The sequence below is a fragment of the Triturus cristatus genome, chromosome 2_1, assembly GCF_964204655.1.
Source record: "Triturus cristatus chromosome 2_1, aTriCri1.1, whole genome shotgun sequence".
NCBI lineage: Eukaryota > Metazoa > Chordata > Amphibia > Caudata > Salamandridae > Triturus > Triturus cristatus.
The window spans coordinates 808,524,054-808,543,388 of NC_140581.1; the positions used below are offsets into that span (position 1 = coordinate 808,524,054).

General features: G+C 41.8%; 1 protein-coding gene across 2 annotated transcripts in view; it reads left to right on the forward strand.

Moving 5' to 3' along the window:
* Positions 1–19,335, forward strand: part of CNTNAP4 (contactin associated protein family member 4) — a 1,754,782-nt gene that overhangs the window by 1,358,640 nt on the left and 376,807 nt on the right. For both annotated transcript variants that reach the window (XM_085632834.1, XM_085632836.1), the window contains exon 13: positions 6,198–6,395. In XM_085632834.1, coding sequence (XP_085488960.1) covers positions 6,198–6,395 — 198 coding nt within the window. The remainder of the gene's footprint in view (positions 1–6,197; positions 6,396–19,335) is intronic.

The window sequence follows — 19,335 nt, forward strand, 5'->3', positions numbered from 1 at the left end:
ATGACTTTACCCTGACAAGCATGGTGGTTTCTGCTTGAGTAGGGTTTAACCCCTCTTAACCAGTAACCCAATTTCTCATACCTCCCCTATCATAAGCAAATGTTAGATGAAACTTAGGTATGGCCCTTCCTTTGTTCCCCCAGCGAGGAATTCTCCTATCCCTGTGAGCATCCTTTTTGACATTGCAGTGTCAAATTCTGCTGGAGTGTTGAATCCTGCTTGACCGATTTGCTAGAGGTTTATATATATATAAGAAACTTGGGTGCACTTCAAAGAGAGAGAACAGGATGACAGAACTATTTTCCTGAATCCACTGTCTGTTTCTTGGAAAATTCTGCTTTGTTCTACCATACGCCTGTCTCTGAATTTATTGAGGGTACAGTGATGGACTCAACTTGATTGTAGCGATAGATGAGGGAGGCCACTAGGATTAGAATCATACACTCCCCACACACACCTCCAGCCCTCAGAGCTCAAGTTGAGTGTGGCCTAAGACTTCTGACATTTTGAAAATTTCCGAAGTGGGTAAGATTGTCCCTGAGAAATTTTAAACCATTGGTTATGACAAGCCCAGGTGTCATTCCCACTGGCTACCTCATCCAGGCATACATGCCACACCTCCAGACACCCACTTCAGAGCACTCCTGCACCTGGGGGAAGGTTGGAAGAGGAATAATCCTGCCTGAGGCCTGAGAAGAATGCTAAAGCACTAAACATGCCTCTACATATTGTACCCAGGGCAAAGATGTGGATCTTAAGGTTCATTATGAGGACCTCTTCCAGCTACAGGGATACAACAAGCTACAAAAGGCCTTTCTTGCAACAGCCCAGCTGCCAGTGGCGCTGGAAGTGGACTGCATCATGCTGTTTGGCCCCTGCCTGACACTCTGTGAGTCTCTAAACGTCTCCCCTGAGGCCCTGGGGGGCTTTAGAAGTGTACTCCTCTGGTGAATTGAGACTTAAAGGACTAAAGTCAAAACGCAAAATCTTTGACCAGGACAAACCTGTTTGGTGTATCTGACACACGCTCCATCATGATCGTCATCCAATTGTGTCTAGGTCCCAGTCTACCGCGACTATTGTCTATCATTGGCATGTTTTGCTTCTTGCTGCTATTCCTATTTAAACTTTTATAAATTCATGTCTCCGGCTCCCCTTATTGGATTTTTATCATTTGTTGTAATTCAATTTTACTCTATTTTCTAAGCCCAATTGGAATGGCAATTATACAACCAGCTTTAGTCAATGCTCTTGGGGTGAGACTCCAGAGCATATCTGTCACAAACACAGTCTTTTTTATCATTCATGATTAAAACAGATGATTTGTAGAGGTGTTTCATGGGCGGCATCCTTCCTATAATTCAGGAGCTATCTGGCATTCACTTGATTTGCATCTCACAGTTTGTATAACACTAATATGTGCTGTTTATTCAGTCCCAAACACATTATAGTTGATATTTTGTATAAGGTCTGGCTTTAGATATTTGCTATCTAGATATTAAAGGTTTACAAATGAAACCATCCTACCAGTCCGAGTCTGACAAGAATTTCTTGTTGAAAACGAACTAAAGATTCACACTAAATAGAGTATATTTTCAGGTTCTGTTTTTTCAGATTGGTCATAACATGGAGGCCCATATTTCATAAATGAATGGTGTGCTGCACAGCAGTTGCTGAGGCCTCCGTAGATGGTGCACATCACCCTATAGCTGGCGGTTTTGAATGATTTCTCCTACTGGTAGAAATCCCATGCCTTCAGCCGCCATCATCGTCACAGCCGGAAAAAATGCAGGGGCATCGTAGTTCTTCACAATACCTACTCAGATGTGACTGGAGACTTACTTGGGGAAACCCTGACATACACAAGGTGTTGCCTTTCTGCTGACAAAAATAGTCAGCCAGGTATCTGTGAAAAAGAAGGAAAGAAAAAAGAAGGGAAAAAGCTGTGAAAATGAAGGGTGGAACGAAAGAAAGAAATGCAAATACTAAAGGAATAGTGGAAGAAAGGAAGAAGGAAAGAACAAAGGAAGGAAAGAAGGAACTTTTAAATGGAATGAAGAAGAAAGGAAGCAAGGATAGATGGAAGCAACGAAAGAAAGAAGCAAATAAATAAGGAATGAATGACAAAAGAAGGAAGAAACTATGGATGGAAGAAAGGAAATATGAGTTGAATAAATGGAAGTAGGAAGGAAGTAAGAAAGAAAGAAAGAAAGAAAGAAAGGAAGACATGAAGAAAGAAAGAAAGAAAGAAGGACATGAAGAAAGAAAGGAAAGAAGGAGAGAAGAGGGGAAGAAAGAAAAAAGGGGCGGTAAGAAAGGAAAGGTGGAAGAAAGGAATGACAAAAAGAAGAAGGAATATAGCAAGGTGAAGGAAGAATAAAGATGTAAAGAAAAGAGAAGTCAAAAAGGAGATGCAAAGATGGATGGAAAAAAAGAGGTTTATAAACGGAAGAAGGATGGAAGGAACAATGTAACATATTCGGCTCAATTACAGGGCATTTGATATAAACACAACCATGGACACATATTGAAGCATATGAATTATTAAATTGGATGTCAATAAACAGGATTTATTGACAGAAACAAATGAGGCATGAGGCATATTTTTCATTTTGCAATGGGTTCGCCATAGGACAGCATGAAACATAGCCTCCGTTTTAAGAGATTACAAGAATACAGTGGCCTTTTGAAGACGTGCAGAGGTGGAGTGGATGTTTTCTTGTTGGAAGCAAATTATTCATGAAATAGGCTGTGTTTGAGTCTTTTCCTCCTAAGTGGCTCCCTTTTTCATATAACTAAGGGTCTATGGTCTCTTTTAGCATGGTGTGATGAACCACAAGCATGCATGGCAATTAGCTTAAAGTTGTGAAAGAAGAACTAATATTAATCTAATACCTGCAACCTGACTTCAGTCACTGCTAATCACCTAGATGCCTTACCACTTCTCCAGGTTTCCAGCTCCAAACCTTCGAATCTCAGGCCCTCTTTCACCAACTGCTCTCTCACACCCTCCTTGCCACAATCCTCCTTCAAGGCTCACCGGAGCATTCTTTCACTCCCTACATAACATATAAACATAAGATGTGTATTTGTAAAGCACACTTATCACCCATGGATCTCAAGGCGTTGAATAACAGATGTTTATTGTTACCCAACTCAATGGTACTCATTTTATCGACCTCAAATGGATGAAAAGCTGAGAGGACCCGCCAGGATTTGAACCTGTCGAACACAGGCCACTGCAATGGATGCATTAGTTCACTAAGCAACCAGACCCGGTACTGTGGTCCAACACATATTCTTTGATGTGGTATGCACACCCTTCCACTTATCCCTTCCAAATCTTATTCACTACTCACTGTAAAACCCAAATCACACACAGTACTACTCTATTGCCTTGTAAAAAGGGTTTACCTGCATATGTCACATGCATACATACACAAAGTTACAAAACAGAACCACAATTTTTCTTTTTTTTTTAAGTTTAGAAATTTCTATCAACTAGAATAAGGTAAAATCACAGAAAAATTGTTCTTGTGAGACATTCAGGGGGGACTAGATATTGTGTAGGTTCATCTGACAAGTGAATCATTTCAAATAGAGGAGGGAGTGTATCTTGAAGTGAGCTGTGACTTAAGTCTCACAAGGACTCCAACAGAGTGTCCCACAAGGCAAATTGATTTCCATAATAAATCCTTGGTTTAACCTAGGTAGCTTGGCAAAAGGAGAAAGATCTTTCACATAGAAATGAAATGTGGTGTATGGACAATAGGTAGCCAAAACAACAATACATGTAACATATAACATGTAACATATAATAAACCTACAATGTCTAATCCATGTTCTCTAAAAAGCAAAAATTTAATACAAATTTCACAAAAATGATATAAGAATGAAACACAGCATGCCACCTCATCATCTAGTATCCCCTCTCATTCCAAATATGGTCTCCAGAGCAAGGTATGCTTTTTTATTTCCAGTGCTACCAAGAGTCTCCTGTTTGCCTTCAGGCACAGTTTAGAAAAGGGAGGTCTCAGTCAGGCCCAGTGAATGTGCCCCTGGGCCTGCAACCTTAGGCATCTTCGTAGACACCACTTTGAGGAAGATATCAGAGGCTGTGACTGCTATATGTGAATGAAAGGAGAATGTATTCTTTCAGTGGATAGTTTGTTTCTTTTTACTATTTGAATTGCAGTGTACAATCGCTAGTCAAATCGGACGTGTAGTATAGGCAGCCACAAAGAGAACAAGACCAGCAGCACACAGCCATCACCTCTTTCTAATGTGTTGTATAGATATGCGCTCCTAGGGGCTGATTATGATGGTGGTGGGACTGCCGCCGTCAGCCCATCGGTGGCGGTCCCACCGCCATTGGACCATGTAAGACCGCCCCCACAGTAGGATGGCGGGTTGATGGTCGGGGCAAAAAGACCATCCAACACTAATACGTCAGACCATCGGATGGTCTGTAATGCCTACAATGGTGGCAGTGCCTGCTCAGGCACCGTCGTAGGCATTAAAATGTCAGTTTCCGCCGGGTGTTTCATGGCGAATAACCCGCCATGCGAAGGCTGGCGGAAAGTGCCTGCCACTTAATGCAGGGATATGCAGAATGTGTCTTTTTTGGACTGCGGCATGTGCTGCGGGCTGCAGCACCTGCCGCAATACAAAGCATACATATTGCGATCACCTTGAAGGTGATTGCATCGTGATTCCAATGGCTGGACCGCCGACAGATAGTCGGGCGGTCCATCTTAATGAGGCTCCTAGATCTGCCGGAGCTGAGGCTGGAGATCAGGGAAGGTCTTACACCTGGTTAGACACTCATCCTTGGACTGACAATGTGTCTAGTTCCTCAGACCAAATGCTGACCATAGACTTATATGTCCTATGGCACCCCAATTGTCTTCCTCAACCCTATTACTGTAGAGACATTGCAGGACTAGCTATGTGTGAGTAAGAGGTGAGAATGCCTGCGTCTCTGGAGGCATGGATCTGTCCGTGACTATTAGTAGTGCCATTAACATCCATCTAATTAACACAAGGGTTTTTATCCAAAGATTTTAGGATTCAGCATTTGCCACAAATTTAGCCCAAAATGTATAAAGGCTTAGAGCAATCCACCTGTAAAGTTGCATTTAGCTTAGAAGCATTTTTGGCAAATGTTGTTGATTCAATGATCATTACAAAGTACCGTTTGCCTTGCTTTCCCCATATTTGTTTTATTGCGGAACAATCTTCAACTCTACTGTGATTTTGTATTTAGTTTTCATTTTGCTTTTACCGAAGTTACTGTCATTAAAAGACATTATCTGCCTTATTCTAGGCAAGACGTTAAAACCACCTATAAGTTAAGTTTACATCTCTTTATTTTGCCCACAAGATTTTGGTCATGTATTTGGAATTGTCACTAAAACTTTTAGTGCAACAACCCCCCCTCTATCCATCTTCAACAAGTGTTCTTGCTTTAAGATGCCACATTGGGCCCTAATTTCTGTAAACACTCCTTGGAATAGAATAACACCTGGAATCAAGGTGCCCCAGAAACACATTAACATTTTGCTTTATTGTGTAACACTTATTCGATGCTGAGAATCCTGGGCCCACTCCATTTTTATTCTAGGGTCATTACTGCGGATTGTGCCACACTAAACACAAGTTTTGTGCTATGGGTCTGAAGACATTTGGGAAGGCAAAAGCTTGAATTAATTTAGAGTCTGAAATGTAGTGAATGCTTCACTAAATCAGAAAAACACATTGAAGGTGTGTCAAGAAAAGACGAGATTGTCCAGGAAGTCTATCGGATTCTATGCATGTTATCGAAGATATATGTTCCTCTTTCTGTCCACAGGTGTTTCTGGGTTATTTAACATCAATAAAAAAAATATGCACCTCTGATGGAAATCTCCATTATTTGCCTCTTGCTGTGTCTGTCTATATGGAGTCTTTTTTTGTTTGCTTGTTGGCCTGGTGGATTGCCCGATTTTAAAAATGTGTCGTCACTAATAAAAACAAAATCGAAATAAACATTGTTCTTACATGATGTTCTCTCCGTCTCTATTTTGCACACGCCAGTGGCGAAAAATAGAAAAAGCAAATGCAGCCTCTTTTTCATTGTGAATTTCCTTAGCCTTGCTCTGCTCTCCTCTTCACGTAGGCTGACTTTCTATTTTGTATTTTTCCATGCCATCTGCAAGATACCTCATGGACCATCATGCAGCACAACAACAGCGACTTGATCAGGGTGAAAGGCTCCAGTCGTTACCACCCGCACACAGTGTCTTTCAAATACAGCGCCAACCCAGAGCAGCTGCAGGACTCAATTACCCATGCAGAACACTGCGAGCAGGAACTCGCTTACCACTGCAAGAAGTCGCGGCTTTTAAACAAGCACGGTAAGTGCAGCAAATCATGCCCTACAACGTAATCCATTATGCTGAATTTGCCACGGTAGACATCTTGATGGGCTAGGGTTGTGGCTGGTCGCCTCGGAATATGTAATTCCCAGCAAACAAATCTTATCTTGTGAATTCTAAACTCTGACTGGCCTCATGTGATGATCTCAATGAAAAGCGGACTCATTAGAAGTGCTTCTTTGAGGAACCCCTACCGCCCTCATCAGCGCCATTCAGCAGAATTATTATGTTTCACGGTCTATATGTCAAGTCAGACTTACCTGTTTAAATAGATTTCAGAGTGGTACAAAAAATCAAGCGTATTTTTACCTCCACACCCTGCAAAATCGGATTTGAGTTGATGAATTCTGTTATGGTGATTACTTCGACTTTGCTTCTGCAAGTCTAGTTATACTGCTTTGAGAACAGAAACGTGAAGTCAGCATTCCTTTATGACATTAGATAATGGCGAGCCTGTACAATTATAGTCTAACTGTGTGTGAAGTGCATGTTCGGAAACACCAGCAACACTGAACAACATTCATTTTGCAAGCCTCTGTAATAACAATAGTTTAATTCAGGTGAATGACCACTGCACTCAAGAGGGATTTTTTTTAAGTAGACTGACAATAATACCTAAAACAGGATAGCTGATAATGAATCGTCTAATAGGAAACAATGGCCCCTTAAGGGAGACATGTGAACCTCAACTTCCACGGTAACCTTTAGAATAACCATCAATAGATTGGTTTTACCAGAAAGAGTACCATTCATGGTAAATGAATAATCTCCTCTATGTTTTATCTTTTATTGCAATTATTGGGTTATTACATTTGAACTGTTGTTAGAGGTCTGATGTGGTGTAGGTTTTTGAACGTATCCTGGACTTATACACCAGTTGGACTTATAGGTGATTCAGAGGATTTTGACGTTGAGCCTCACATCCACTCTGAGCTAATGTAGCACTTAAAAAAATATATTGACATGTTCACATTTTTACAAGATCAGGCACATCTGTCCACCCGATTTCACAGCTTTTGCAAAAATTTCATAATATTCAGTAAGGAGTATGTGATTGACCCGCCCCCCAAACTGTTTCCAGGAATTTATTTATTAAAACATTTGAATACCCTACTCTCAATTTTTAATTTATTATTTGTCTTGTGAACCAGAAAGAGTCAAAGCGAGTGTGAGAGATAATGAGATGTGAGAGAGAGAGCAATGATTTGTGAGTGTGTGTGAGAGTGAAATAGACAGACTTTCTAAGCATGAAACAGTCTAACATAAGTCCATTGGACACAATGCCATTGGGAATACACTACATACCTTGCAATACCTCTCCTTTAAAATAAATATATGTACCTAATGACAATCACTTCAAAACATATGTTTTGTAAACACAAGAAACACACCGTTTTTGTCTGTTCTGGGGGGCCAGGCAGATGAATAAGCAGAGATGTTAAAGGGCTTGGAAAACACTGATAAAACTTCACTGGGATAAAAAAAAACCCACTGAAAACAGGCCAGCCTAAGCTTGCCTAACATATACTTGACGTGGACCAAAATATGATCAGATGAGCAGACAATACAAAGGCCATAGATAATTTAAGCCAGCAGAGTTACTGAGTACCAGTTAGTACATGTACTAGACAATTGCAAAATTTGCAATGCAAAACAGTACAGTGAGCTTTGACTTTTGTAAAACTTTAATTGGAATATGCATCAGTATGCATCTCAAATCAAATAATGTTTGGAGATTTCTCGCTGAAAAGTTTCTAAATCCCAACGCAGAATGGGACTTAATCTTTTTTTCCAAAGTGCAGGGGCCAGGGATCAGTATGAAGCTGAAATCTATCATGATGCTCTGGAACTGCCAGTTGGATACTTTTTCTAGCTGCTTCCACTGAACCTCTTGTGGAAAATGTTTCAAAAGATTCCAAAAGTTCCCCTGGTTCCTGAAGAACCACAAATGTACACTTCAAAGGCCCTAAGGATGTCAAGGGATGCACTTAGTGGCTCGCAGGCTGTCAAGCAGAGCCAACAGCAGGGTCCATTCCAGGTCCAGTTGCTACTAGGTAGCTGGACACTTCCAGAAAAGGGCCTCTTGCAGTTGGTTGCTATTGGGAATGGCCCTTTTTACAGGGTTATCCCCAAACTTTTTTCTTCTTCCTCCCATTTTTTCCTGACCTGTGTTTGTTGGGTATAGGACTCTGGGCACTTTACCACTGCCAATCAGTGCTAAAGTGCATAAGCTCTCTGTGTAAATTGTTATTGTGATTGGTTATCCATGACTGGCATATTTGATTTATCAGTAGGTCCATAGTAAAGTGCACTGAGTGTGGTAAATCAAATGCTACTAGTGGGCCTGCAGCACTGATTGTGCCACCCACATAAGTAGCCCTCAACAGATGTCTCAGGCCTGTGCGCAGTTTGTTAACTGCCATGTCGACTTGGCAAGTGCCCATACTTGCCAGGCCCTAACCTTCCCTTTTCTTACATATAGGGCAACCCTATGGTAGGCCCAAGGTACCCCCCTGGGCAGGGTGCACTGTATGTGAAAGGTAGGACATGTACTGGAGTGTGTAACATGTCCTGATACTGAAACACTGCCAATTTCGTTTTTCACTATTGAAAGGCTATCCTGCCCCATAGGAAAGAATGGGGAATGCTTTGTAACATTTTACAATGCGCATATCTTCCCATGGGGATAAGATGGAAAAATGGAGTTTGGTTTCCCTGAACTCAGGATTTAATAACACATCGTTTTAGTAAAGATGGTTTTTAAAATATGTGTTTGAAAATACCACCTTTAGAAAGGGATATTTTCTTGTTCAACCATCCTGTGTGCCTCTGCCTGTTTGTGGATTGACTATCTGGCTTTGGAGTGACAGAGGCTGGGGAGGTGCAGTGGCTCCAGGAGTCTGGATGAGTCAGCACTAGGCTGAATAGGCCTGATCTGCATTTGGAGTGGTGGGAGGAGTAGCACCTGTACCTGAATAGGGCTGTGCCTGCCTTCCACAAGGCTGGCTCCGCCCTCCTGTGGTGTGTCTAGTGCCAAGACAATGGATGTTGTTGTGCACTTGCTCAGAGCCCCTTGTACAAAGAAAACAAAGACATTTTGGGGTATAAGTATCAGACCAAAAACCCCAGACTTTAGCTCATTCCTGGAATTCAAGAGGAACCGATGCCAAGGAGAAGAGCTGGAGAGACTGAGGAGAAGTACTGCCCTTGCTGTGTGTCAGGGGTTGGCCTGCAGTTGCTGTTTCTGCCAAGGAAAGGAGAAGGACTTTGCTGTGTTCTGTGTCCCCTGCTTGAAGGAGATCTCCAAGGGCCTGAAGTGAGCTGGCCTCCTGTTCTGAAGTCTCAGGTACACAAACACTTCACCCCCAGCTCCCCTGAACTCTGCTGCTGTGAGTTCTGACCTGCCAAGAGGTGCCTGTGCCAGTTGTGGGCCACTGGAGGTTGTTGCTGCTGTTTGGGAGTTGGAAGAAAGAAGAAACTCAAAGAACTACAGAAATCGATGCAGCGAGGTATTGCGGCTGAAGAGGCTTGACGCCACCGCATTGATTGCTGACGCATCTCAGATTTCCACGCATCGCGCCTGTGTGGCAAGTTCGACTGACGCATCACCTGCAGACCGTAACCGTCACAAAGAATCGACGCATCACTCCCCATACAGACCGGATTTGACACAACCCTTCCTCTGCGTGCAGCGGGACTGTCGTATTGCCTCCCCAAGGTCTCAGGAGTGTCGCATCTCTTCGTTTTCTGACTCTGCAGCTGTTTGACTTTTGGAAATTTCACGCATCTACAGGTACTTCGGTGAAAAGTCACGCATCCATAGTTTTCTATGGTACAAGTTCTTGAAACCTTTTTAAAAGTCATATTTTTAGCTGTGTATGTTGGACTTTTGTTGCTTTGGTCTTGTTTAGTTTAATTAAAGATATTTTATTTTTCTAAACTGGTGTGGTGTCCTTTTGGGGTGTTTTCACTGTGTCACTGTGAGTGTTGGTACAAATACTTTACACATTGCCTTTTGGAGAAGCCTCTCTGCTCGTGCCAAGCTACCAAGGGGGTGAGCAAGGATTATCTAGAGTGGGTATCCTCCTTACCTTGAATAGAAGCAAGTGTCCCTATTTGGACAAAGGGACCTACCTCTGCCAATTAGAGACCCCCATGTCTAACAGTTGCCTCCCTGTAGCCACACAGGATGTCAAGCCAACTGACCACTGGTTGGTCCTTAGTCTTGCCCTGGGTACATGTGTACAGCTCTCCTCACTTGTCTCAAACATAAAGTGCAGCCCTCTTTCTGTTATTCTACAGGTCCAAAACATGCCCAGATAATGGTGTGTTGGGGTGCCACATTTATGCCTTGTGCCATGTAGTGGGTAGGGATGACTCCTGGCTCATCGCTAATAAAATGGGGTAAAAGGTCTGAGGGGCATCGCTACCCACTTTTATATCAGTTCCCAATTGCCCTTCTGCAAACAATCCCACAAGGTGCCTTATTCCAAAAGTCCTAGATTGGGAAAGCCTTCTTTCCTTGGGGAGACGCTGTGTGCCAACCCGGAGTTTGTGATCTGAAAATTAAGGTTTATTATCTTTGCTCTTTCTTGGCATTGAGCCTGCAACAAGCTAAGAATCAGGGTTTGCTTTGCCATTGTTAATGGATGCCTATTCCACACAGTTTATGGGCTATTATGCAGTTTTTTTGGACTCAGCATGAATGGTATTTATTAATGATGGCATGCATTTTTGTGACACCATGGAGGGTATTTATTACAGATGGTTGACAAGAGTAGCTCTGTGTCTGAATATTGAGGTCACTAATATTGACCTACAATATCATCGACACAAAAATATCGACCACAAAACTATTGCCATTTTATATTTATAATGTAAAGGACAAAAATGTTGATGTCACTAATATAGTTGTCAATAATATTGTTTTATTATAGATATATGAACATAAATAATAAACATTATATATATTTAAAAGTAACAGTAATATAATAAAAAGTACATGTATTTTATCAATTTAAGAATTATTTTAGAAAATGTATATATTAAAATATACATTTAATTATATATGTTTAATTCTAAAATATTATTAAACTAATAATTTGAATTTATATGATAATTTGATATGTTTAACCAAACATATATAATATATAATATATAACAATAACAATAACATAAACAATGTATAAAACATACTAATTTAATTACAAATAAAAAATAAACAATATATAAATGGAAATTTACTTAAACTATATTACATATTAAAATCATTACTAATTAAACATATTATAGTTTTAACAAGACAAAAAGATATTAATATAACTGTAATGAATAAAAACAAAACTATAAAATTCCACAAAAAAACTGTATAGGGCCTAATTACGATGAGAGTCAGAAAGCCTCCGACTGCAGGTGGGAGGCTTTCCGAGTCTCATTGCAGTTTTATTTTCGACTGCTGCATTATGATGCAGGTGGTCGAAAGTGGAACCGGCCGATCATTCCGACTGGATTCTGACAGGCTCAAGGAGCATGCCGGCCAGCCAGAGGCCTGCACGTAATTCCTATGGACTGCATTTCTGCCATGGGGATTAAGGATCTCAGAAAGTGACTTTGAGGGCACCTAGCAGGGGCCCCCTTCCCCTTGCGGCCTCCAACTTGGGGCTGAGGGGACACCTATGGTGCCCCCCTGTTAATTTCTGCACCGTGTTGGTGCCTGCCACGTGGTGCAGGGATGAACAATTTCTCCCATTTCTCTATGGGAGCTTGCGCTATGGCCGGTTTATGGCCATAGCACATGGTCCCATAAAAGGGAGAATGTGACCGCAACATGTGCAGTTGCATCGTAATTGCAATATTGAGACCGGAGGTTGTCCAGTCCTGAGACCGCAACAGAGTTGGTCGGAGGCCCATAGTATTGACACTCCAGTTTATAAAACAGTACAAAAAATGTTAAGTCAGGCAAACTACAAATTACTATACCAACTGCAATAAATGCAACAGTAGGGAAAGTGTTGAATTTCAGAGGGGTAAACGTACTATTCCCACTCCACTCAGTGCAACAGTAGAGAAAGTGTTGGATTGCATAGGGGCAAAATACACTATTCCCACTCCAGTCAGTGCAACAGTAGGGAATGTGGTAGGTTGCAGAGGGGTTAAAGTTACTATTCTCACTCCAGACATAACAACAGGAAGGGAAGTGTTGGATTGCGGAGGAGTAACATTTACAATTCCCACTGCAGGCAGTGCAACAGTATGGTAAGTCTTGGATTGCAGAGAGGTTAAATTAACTATTCCCACTCCAATCAGTACAACAATAGGGAAAGTGTTGGATTGCGGAAGGGTAACATTTACTATTCCCACTACAGTCAGTGCAACGGTAGGGTACGTGTTGGATTGAGGAGGGGTCAAATTTACTATTTACACTCCAGTTAGTGCAACACTAGGGAAAATGTTAAATTGCAGAGGGGTAAAATGTACTTTTCCCACTCCAGTCAGTACAACAGTAGGGAAAGTGTTGTATTGCGGAGAGGTAACATTTACTATTCCCAATCCAGTCACTCCTTTCAACATTATATACACATACACAGTAGTTCACTTTAAAAATATTTTAAAAATGTAAACATTATAAATTATAACATTTCTTAAAAAATTAAATAGAGAAATTATATATGTAATTTTATTTAAAAAATATGCACATATAATAAAAAAGCAATTTTTTAAAAAATATCGAAATGTTTTTAATATTTTTATTACCTAAGTAATTCCCTACCCTATACCTATATAAACTACACAACACACAGCTAAAATATATGTTAAATTATAATATTTACACATTTACAACTGTTTACCAATTAAAATATTATTAATAATTTCCGAATAGTAAATAAATTATATTTATTTCCCTTCTCACCCTTTATCCTTAGAAAAGAAATGACCTGTACCCAATATATATATTAAAACAAAGTTAATTTCAAAATTAACATAAATAATGAGAAATTAAACAATTAATAATAATTAACTAATTATAAATTAATTATTTTTTTTAACTCTCCCACCCTTCACCCCTACAAATACAACTGACACCTAATATCTTACACAATATACAAAATTAATTCACAATAAATAGTTTTATGTATTAACATTGATTAAATATTATAGTTAATTTCCTGCACCCCTTTACCCTACAAAAACAAAAAAACTATGCAAAAAGAAATTAGTACGCAATTTAACCTACATAATTAATGATCAATTAATACAATATCAAATAAATAAATATAATTAATTAAAGATCATTATTATTTATTTATAATTAATTTACTTTCTACCCTCTACCCCTACAGAATCCACAATACACACCTAAAACTTAAATTTAAAAAACAGAATTATACTATAACATAATTATCAATGGAATAAGTTATATTAATTAAAAAATAATTATGAAGTAATTATAATTAATTTACTTCCCACCCTGTACCGCTATAAACACCCCAACAGCTATGGTACTAAAAATGTCAAAAAATCGATTAAATTAAATTAGCACTAATAATCCACTCACTTTATTAAAAACATTAACACTATTTGCACCTAGAATTTATAAGATGTACAATTAAAATATATAGTGAAATACAAAAACATTTTAAAAGCGATATTATTAATGACAGAACTTTTAACATCAATGTTAACAACATAGATATTTTTGTAATCGGTATTAACACTTTCTATATTTCTATCTTTGATATTAGATAACGGCCGTAATGCATGCTCCCATAGTGAAATATAGAAATGCGACTGAACAGTGTTAGGTTGCATCCTAATGGGGCAGTTGGGACTGCCGAACGGGTGTCGGTGGGTCCCATGACCGAGTCAGTATCGGGCCCGACATCGCAATAAGCCCCTTAGTGCATCTATCAGGGTCCGCAATGTTATCCTGTGGAAGGAAAAACGAATACGGCATACAAGTTCTTTGCAGCAACTTACAAATAAAAACTCCTGGACTTGAGGTGAGTAGGGGGCAAGATCTGAGGCAGCACCAGCAGGTCACCTCAAGTGGCATAAGGACGGCGAGGTGCAGTGGTGCGAAATAGCTTTGGATGGCAAAATTCAAGTCAATGGGGGTCGGTCTTTGTGAACAGATTCTGCAGTGTCAGACTGGGAGGCTAGTTGGGATGAATTAACAGGAGAGCTCAGACCTCACGATGCTTTGGAATGGGGGACTCCTTTGGTCCTCTTCTCCATGGGCCAGGGGGGACAGGTGCAGAGGTGTCCCGAGGCTTTGACTTTTTGGCACTGTGAGCCGTTGTGGTATATAGGGCCTACAAACAGATGATGCAGGTGGTGTTGGGAAGTCCACAGCAGGGAGACCCCAGGTGGGCTCCAAGTCTGTATTGTCTAAGGACCCCGATAGTACCGTTTGCCCACTTCAGCTCGGGTGCAGTGGTGCATTCGGGTGTCAGGTTTTAATGGTATTAGAGCCTCACAGCTCCATCTTTGGTACCTGGAAGGTGTAGGGGAACACCTCCACTGTTCCACAGGAGTTCCTGTGTCTTTGGAGAAGGACTGGCAGTTCTCCCAGGCATAGGAGGATCAGCAGCTTGCAGAGTTTGACTTTGCTACAATTGCAGAGAATATGCTAACAGGCTGACAGGGCTGGTGCCAAGTCAGTTGCTTCTTCTGCAGTTCTTGCTTTCATAGCTCTTCAGCCCTTCGTCTTCTTCTTTTGGTTAGGAGGATCTTATTCTCTTGTGCGAGGGCCTCGCCTAAATACTGAATTTAGGGGTATTTGGGGAATGTAGGGTAACAGCCAATAGGCTACCAACTCTTGGGGTCATTACGCCCCCTTTATGGCTACTTCCTAGGAGAGGTGGTCATAAACCTGTCCCAAAATTCCTGATTTTGCCATTAGCAAGATGGTTAACTTTGAAAAGTCGCCTCCACTTCAAGTAGCCCACCTTAGGGGTGGCACTAGCCTGAGTGTGGACAAGCCTATCTGACTAGCTAATTTTCCTGCTTGTCTAGGTGCCAAAGGGTTCTGGACAAAAAGCGTTGACTTCCTCTACTGTGCGAGAAACTAGATTTGCGTACCAAAGTTGGTGGCTCTTTGAAGCGCCGCTGCCTTGTAAGGCTAATCTGCCGGTATTAGACTTGGCATCCTTGGCGTGATTTCCCCTGACTTTCTGCCTCCACCTCTTGCATTTTTTGAGTGTGTGCTGGATTCCATTTTTGCTGGCTTAAATGCTTTGGGCACTTTGCTGATCAGTGTCAAGGTGCAGGTGCTCCCTATATAAATTGTAATTATGATTGCTGAGCCATGATCGACATATCTGATTTAGTGGGAAGTGCCTAGTAATGTGAACTGAGTGTGCCCAGGGCCTGTAAATCAAATGCTGCTAGTGAGCTTGCAGTAATGATTGTGTCGCCGACAGAAGTAGCTTTTCAAATGTTTCTCACACCTGCCACTGCAATGTCTGTGTGCAGTTGTAACTGCCATGTCGACCTGACAAGTGCAGCCACTTGCCAGGCCCTGACTGTCCCTTTCCTTACATGTAAGCTAGCTCTCAGGTAGCCCCAAGCTATACCCATGGACAGGGTGCAGTGTATGTTAAAGGTATCATGTGTACTGGCATATTTTACATGTCCTGATAGTGAAATACAGTGTATTTTGTTTTTCTCTATTGCAAGTACTAGTTCTCCCATAGGTTGAGCTGTGTCCTGCCTTTCATGGGTGACTCATAGCCAGGCTGAATAGACCTTTCTGCATTTAGAGTGGTGGGAGGAGTTTTCACTAGTACCTGAATAGTCTGTGTCTGCTCTGCACAATGCTGTCTCCACCTCCTGTAGCCAAGTTGGACCAGGGAGTACAGAACTGGTTGTTACAGAGCTGAGAGACTCTTGAAACAAAGACTACAAAGGAAAATTGGGGTATACGTATTAGACCTAAAACAACAGAAATTTAAATTACTTCTGGACTAAGAGAACCCTGCCAAGAAGAAGAGCTGAAGGTCTGTCAGGAGGAGTACTGGCCATTTTCTGTGTGTTGCTTTGTGGGGTTGGGGTGCAGTTGCTGCTTTTATCTGCTGGCAATGGAAAGGACCAGACTTTTCCCTTGATGTGGTATTCCGCTTAAGAAGAATCTCCAAGGTCTTGAAGTAGACCTTTCCTCCTGTTCTGAAATCTCAGTGACACAAAGACTTCACCTGTAAGTTGCTGAACAGCACCTGGACTCTTCTGCTGGACTCCTGATTGCCAAAGGGTACCAATTCCATTTCCTGGGCACATGAAATCATGTGGTTGGTGCTGCAACCCAAGAAAAACAACAGCGATGCCATCAGCAATGCTGCAACCTGCACTGAGGCCATGGGCACTATTCATGGAGTTTATGATGGACCGCCCCGTGAGCACCACAGCTCCGAAAGTTGCAGACGCCTGGAAGTTATCGAACTCCCCGACGCCAGTGCTCACACAGACATCTGTCGCTGCCCGTGCCAGCATCTTGTCGTTGCAAAGCAGATACACCGATGTGGGTGACTTCCCAAGCTCATTTACACCTCACCTTCCCTGCCAGCCTGGGCTCAATGCCTTGCCTCACGGTTGACTTAACGCCTCGCCTCCCCTGTAGCCATAAGGAGTCAGCCTCTCCTTGGCCCATCAACACCTCACCTCTGTGATGCTGTGCACTGTCTTTTGACGTTGTTTTCCAAGGTACTGTTACTTGGGGGTCCGTGTGACTCTGTGGTCTCCCAGCACAATTCGCAGTCAGTGGCGTACTTTGGATATATGCCTGTCACAATGTCGTAATAGCCCAGGCTGGAACTATTTGTTTCTACAAGCGTTATTTTTGCGATAATCGTTCTAAAAAGTGATATCTTGATATATGTATAGTGCATTTTTGTCATTTTGGTCTTGTTTGGTTTAAATAAAGATACCTTGTTTTTCTAAATGAGTGGTGTGTCCATTTGTGATGTTTTCACTGTGTTACTGTGTGTTTGGGTTAAGTCTGAGTGGAGTTTGCAGAGTTCTGCTAGGCGGAACTCCGCGAAGTGCAAAAAATCTCCGCCGCACTATGCGGAGCTCCGCAAGCGGCGGAATGCGTTGGATATATACTGTTTGCAGTGATTTTTAGTGCTAGGTGCTTGTCTGCACTGTGCAATCATTACGAACGGCAACAAGCATAGTGCAAGCAGGCGCTGCTTCCTTTCTGCTGCTCAAGTAGATTTTTATGTGAGCTGCAGCTTTCTCAATGCAAACGGACAGTTTCTCAACGCGATCGGTCATGAGTATATGCGACCACTCGCAATGAGAAATCTAACCACCTGCGCTGAGAAATCTTGCCGGCATGTTGATTTTCCATGCTCGTGCTCACCAACTTGATGTTGACGATCGCGAACGAGGAAAAATCTCCCCTGGGTTGAGTTTCCTCACTCGCACTCACCAGGTTGACATTGACGAAAGTGAGGGAGGGAAAAACTCCGCTACGCAGTGCGGAGTTTTATGGAAATGACAGAAATCTTCGCAAACTCTGCGAGCAGAGCTGAGTTCACCACCCAGACTTAGCTTGGGTACTAATACTTTACACATTGCCTTTGAGATAAGCCTGTTTGCTCGTGCCAACCTATCAAGAGGGTAAGCAGGGATTATCTAGAGTGAGTAACCCCCTTATCCTGACTAGAAGTAAGGGTCCCTACTTGGACAAGGTGCATGCCTCTGCCAACTAGAGACCCCCAGGTCATCCTATGGGAGGGGGTGAAAATACCCTCTGCCAGAGCAAACTTGATGTGTGGCCTTCTGAGAGCAAAAGCTCTCACCCTTGTTGGTCAGAACCTCATCTCTGGTAGTAGGCTGGTGAAAAACTGGCAGTCAGCACACCGGTAGCTGGTAGGTTTTCATCTGGCACCTCTAATGTGCCCACTGTATGCATTTATTATTAAATCCCGCACTGGCATCAGTTTGGGTTTATTGGGATTAGATGTTTGCTACCAAACATCCCTATTGTCAGTGATGCCATCATGTAGCTGGGAACTCATTATCACCAGTGTCCAGCCCTTTCTTGTCAAATGTCTTCCCTATTTACATGTACTGGCAGCAATGGAACTGACCAGCACCAGGGCATAACTGTTCATGTGGGGATGCCCTCATACATAGTATAGGATACTCTGCCTTAGGGCTATAAGGCCTGCTTTAAGGGTGACTTACTTATATTGCAGGCAGTGTCGGTAGGCGTGCCATGTCATGTTTTAAGTTTTGTCTGCACCTAGACACGCAACCTACAGTAGCAGTTTGCATGAGCTTGGTGAGGGGTCCCTGAGGGTGGCACAATTTGTGCTGCATCCCTTGGAGGCTCTCTTTAGTACCTCAGACCCTATGTACTAGCTGCACCATTTACTAGGGACTTTCAGAGGGTACTATAAGGGTAAACAATCACACAGGTTTGTAGGACGTGATCTTGCACTAGGGACCTGGATAGCAGGAACCCAGTTCACTTCCAGTAAAAATCACATCAAATACTAGGCAATCTAGTTGATTTGTTCACTTTTAAATCACATCAGATTCCTTGATATTGCCCTGTGGTCAACAGCATGTAGCACTCTATAAATTGCACAGTGCATGTTTGAGATAGCATATTGAAGTTGTTGTCTCTGTGTATTCCTCACTCATTGGCCACTTGATTGATTCTTTCCTAAATTATTTTGTCCAGGATACGTGGAAATTAATTCAGATCATATACTTTAGGTCAGGCAAGATTCAGTCAGACACCTCATGGGTATATATTCATGCAACCAGTGAGTGTTTCTTTATTTTCAATCGTTAGTTGATTTATCACAAAATCAACCATAATAGCACCATATCATTTATCATAAAATCATAGCACAACATTAATCTACAATCATTAAAACTGTATTGCATTCCAAGAACATTGATGTTA